General features: G+C 35.6%; 1 protein-coding gene across 2 annotated transcripts in view; it reads right to left on the bottom strand.

Moving 5' to 3' along the window:
* ptpro (protein tyrosine phosphatase receptor type O) overlaps positions 1-2500 on the bottom strand; it is a 41912-nt gene that overhangs the window by 3959 nt on the left and 35453 nt on the right. For both annotated transcript variants that reach the window (XM_056456307.1, XM_056456306.1), the window contains 3 exons: positions 758-793; positions 392-473; positions 183-273 (listed from right to left, as the gene is read on the bottom strand). In XM_056456307.1, the coding sequence (XP_056312282.1) occupies positions 183-273; positions 392-473; positions 758-793 (209 nt within the window). The remainder of the gene's footprint in view (positions 1-182; positions 274-391; positions 474-757; positions 794-2500) is intronic.

The raw sequence follows: 2500 nt of genomic DNA, 5'->3' as shown, positions 1-2500 counted from the left end.
GAATTACGTTGGGTCAGTTTCAGTAGTTCATTGTTAATATAACTACTTTACAGTCGATTATATTTGACCTTTTAGTCATTTTGAAGTAGTTAAAATGTTTGTTGTTTTAGTTTACTGTAATTATCTTCCTGACAGTGGGCGTGGCCATGTGTCAGTGGGTGGGGTTTGTGTCTGTCACTCACAGGGCAGGATGTTAGTGTAGCGGTTCTTGGGTCTGTTGATGGGCAGATCAGCAGCTTCATGGGACAAATCTAGACCTACACTCTTTAGCTCCTGTACAGAAACACACACACACACACACACACACACACACACACACACACACACACACATCACACACATGCCGGACAACCAAACCAGTGTCTGTGTGAGAGTATAAACTGTGCTTTACCTCAAACTGCAGGGAGAACTTGTAGGCTGAGTCCTTGCCCATGTCTTTGAGGTAGGCCTCGAAATCACTGAGCTGCACCGGACTAAACACACACACACATACACCCACACACACACACACACACACACACACACACACATACACCCACACACCATCATCATCTCAGTTATTAATACCCATTAACACAATTATTGTTATGTTTAACCATCATCATCATCACCGTTATTAATTACCATCATCATCATGACTTGTGTTAATAACCATCATGAAATTTCATAACATCAACATCATTACCCTTATTAATAACTATCATCATCATCATCATCATCATCCTCATCATTCTGCCAGCTTTTCCGTAAGTGTTACCTGGTCAGTTTCCTCTTCTTGAGTGCTGTTTTGCTCCTGCAGGAAAAACACAGGGGTCAGAGGTCAATAAAGGCTCCTCAGTGCTAATAATCAATCATGCATGACCTCCAGGTGAGCAGGTTTTCAGCGCGGGCGTGCACCGAACACAGTATAATCCATATTGACTCTGCATTACCAGCTGAAACTAGAGCTAACTCTCTGCTCAGCAGTCTAAATGTGTGTAAATATACACATTTATTCATTATTTAATTGATTTTAATGTTGTTTATTTTGTTATATTTTTCTCTTGTCATATTATTGTTATTTTAATTCAGATCATCATTCAGTCTTTCAGCATGAGGGCGTTCAGTGTTAGTAGAGGTGGAGGAATGGCATTAATAGTGGATGTGCTTATGCTGCAGATCAAGACCCGGAGCTTACAGAAAACCAGAACATTCTTTAAGGCAAATTCACTCATTCATTCATTCGGTTATTCATTCATTCATTCATTCATTCTTTCATTCATTCATTAGTTTGTTCATTCGTTCGTTCATTCCATTATTCATTTGATCATCCATTCATTCCTTCGGGCATTCATTTGTGCATTCATTTGTTTATTCATTCATTTGTGTTTTCATTCAATCTGTTATTCTTTCATTGGTTCGTTTACTCATTCATTCATTCATTCATTCCTTTGTGGATTCAGTTGTTCATTCATTCATTCATTTGTTTATTCATTCATTTGTTCATTTATTCATTCCTTTGTGCATTCAGTTGTTCATTCGTTCATTCATTCATTCCTTTGTGCATACAGTTGTTTATTCATTCATTCATTCATTCATTCATTCATTTGTGCATTCAGTTGTTCATTCATTCATTTGTTTATTCAGTCATTTGTTCATTCATTCATTCCTTTGTGCATTCAGTTGTTCATTCGTTCATTTGTTCATTCATTCATTCCTTTGTGCATTCAGTTGTTTATTCATTCATTTGTGCATTCAGTTGTTCATTCATTCATTCCTTTGTTCATTCATTCCTTCACTCCTTTATTCATTCATTTTTTTCACTCATTCATTCATTTGTTCAGTCCTATCATTCGTTCATTTGTTTATTCTTTCTTTTGTTCATTCATTCAGTCATTCCTTTGTTCGGTCATTCATTTATTTGTTCGTTTGTTAATTCCTTTATTTATTCATTCTTTCCTTGTTCATTCAATTCTTTGTTCATTCATTCATTAATTCATTCCTTTGTTCATTCAATTCTTTGTTCATTCATTCATTAGTTGTTCTTTCAATCTTTCATTCAACGATTCATTCCTTCATTTGTTCAATCATTTAATTTGTTCACTGCTTCATTAATTGTTTCGTTCATTCATTCCTTTGTTCATTCATTCATTATTTGTTCATTCATTTATTCATATCTTTGTTCTTTCATTTCTTTATTCATTTGTTTGTTTGTACACTCATTCGTTCATTCCTTCCCTTATTCATTATATTGTTCATTCATTCATTTATCCATTCATTCATTCTTCTGTTCATTCATTCATTACTTGCTTCATTACTTTGTTCATTCATTTGTTCATGCATTCTTTTATTCCTTTCTTCCTTCATTCATTCATTCATTCATTCCCTTATTCAGGAGAGAGAGTTCCGACATGCATGAGTGGGTCATCATGCAACAAGTGTGTGTGTACATGTGTGTGTGTGTCATGCTGTATCCATTACCCAGAATGCACAGCAGCAGACACTGCAGCACCAAGAGTTC

The sequence above is a fragment of the Danio aesculapii genome, chromosome 4 (assembly GCF_903798145.1).
Source record: "Danio aesculapii chromosome 4, fDanAes4.1, whole genome shotgun sequence".
NCBI classification, from domain to species: domain Eukaryota; kingdom Metazoa; phylum Chordata; class Actinopteri; order Cypriniformes; family Danionidae; genus Danio; species Danio aesculapii.
Note: the sequence above shows the minus strand (reverse complement) of the source record. Positions and strands in the feature narration are given on the sequence as shown.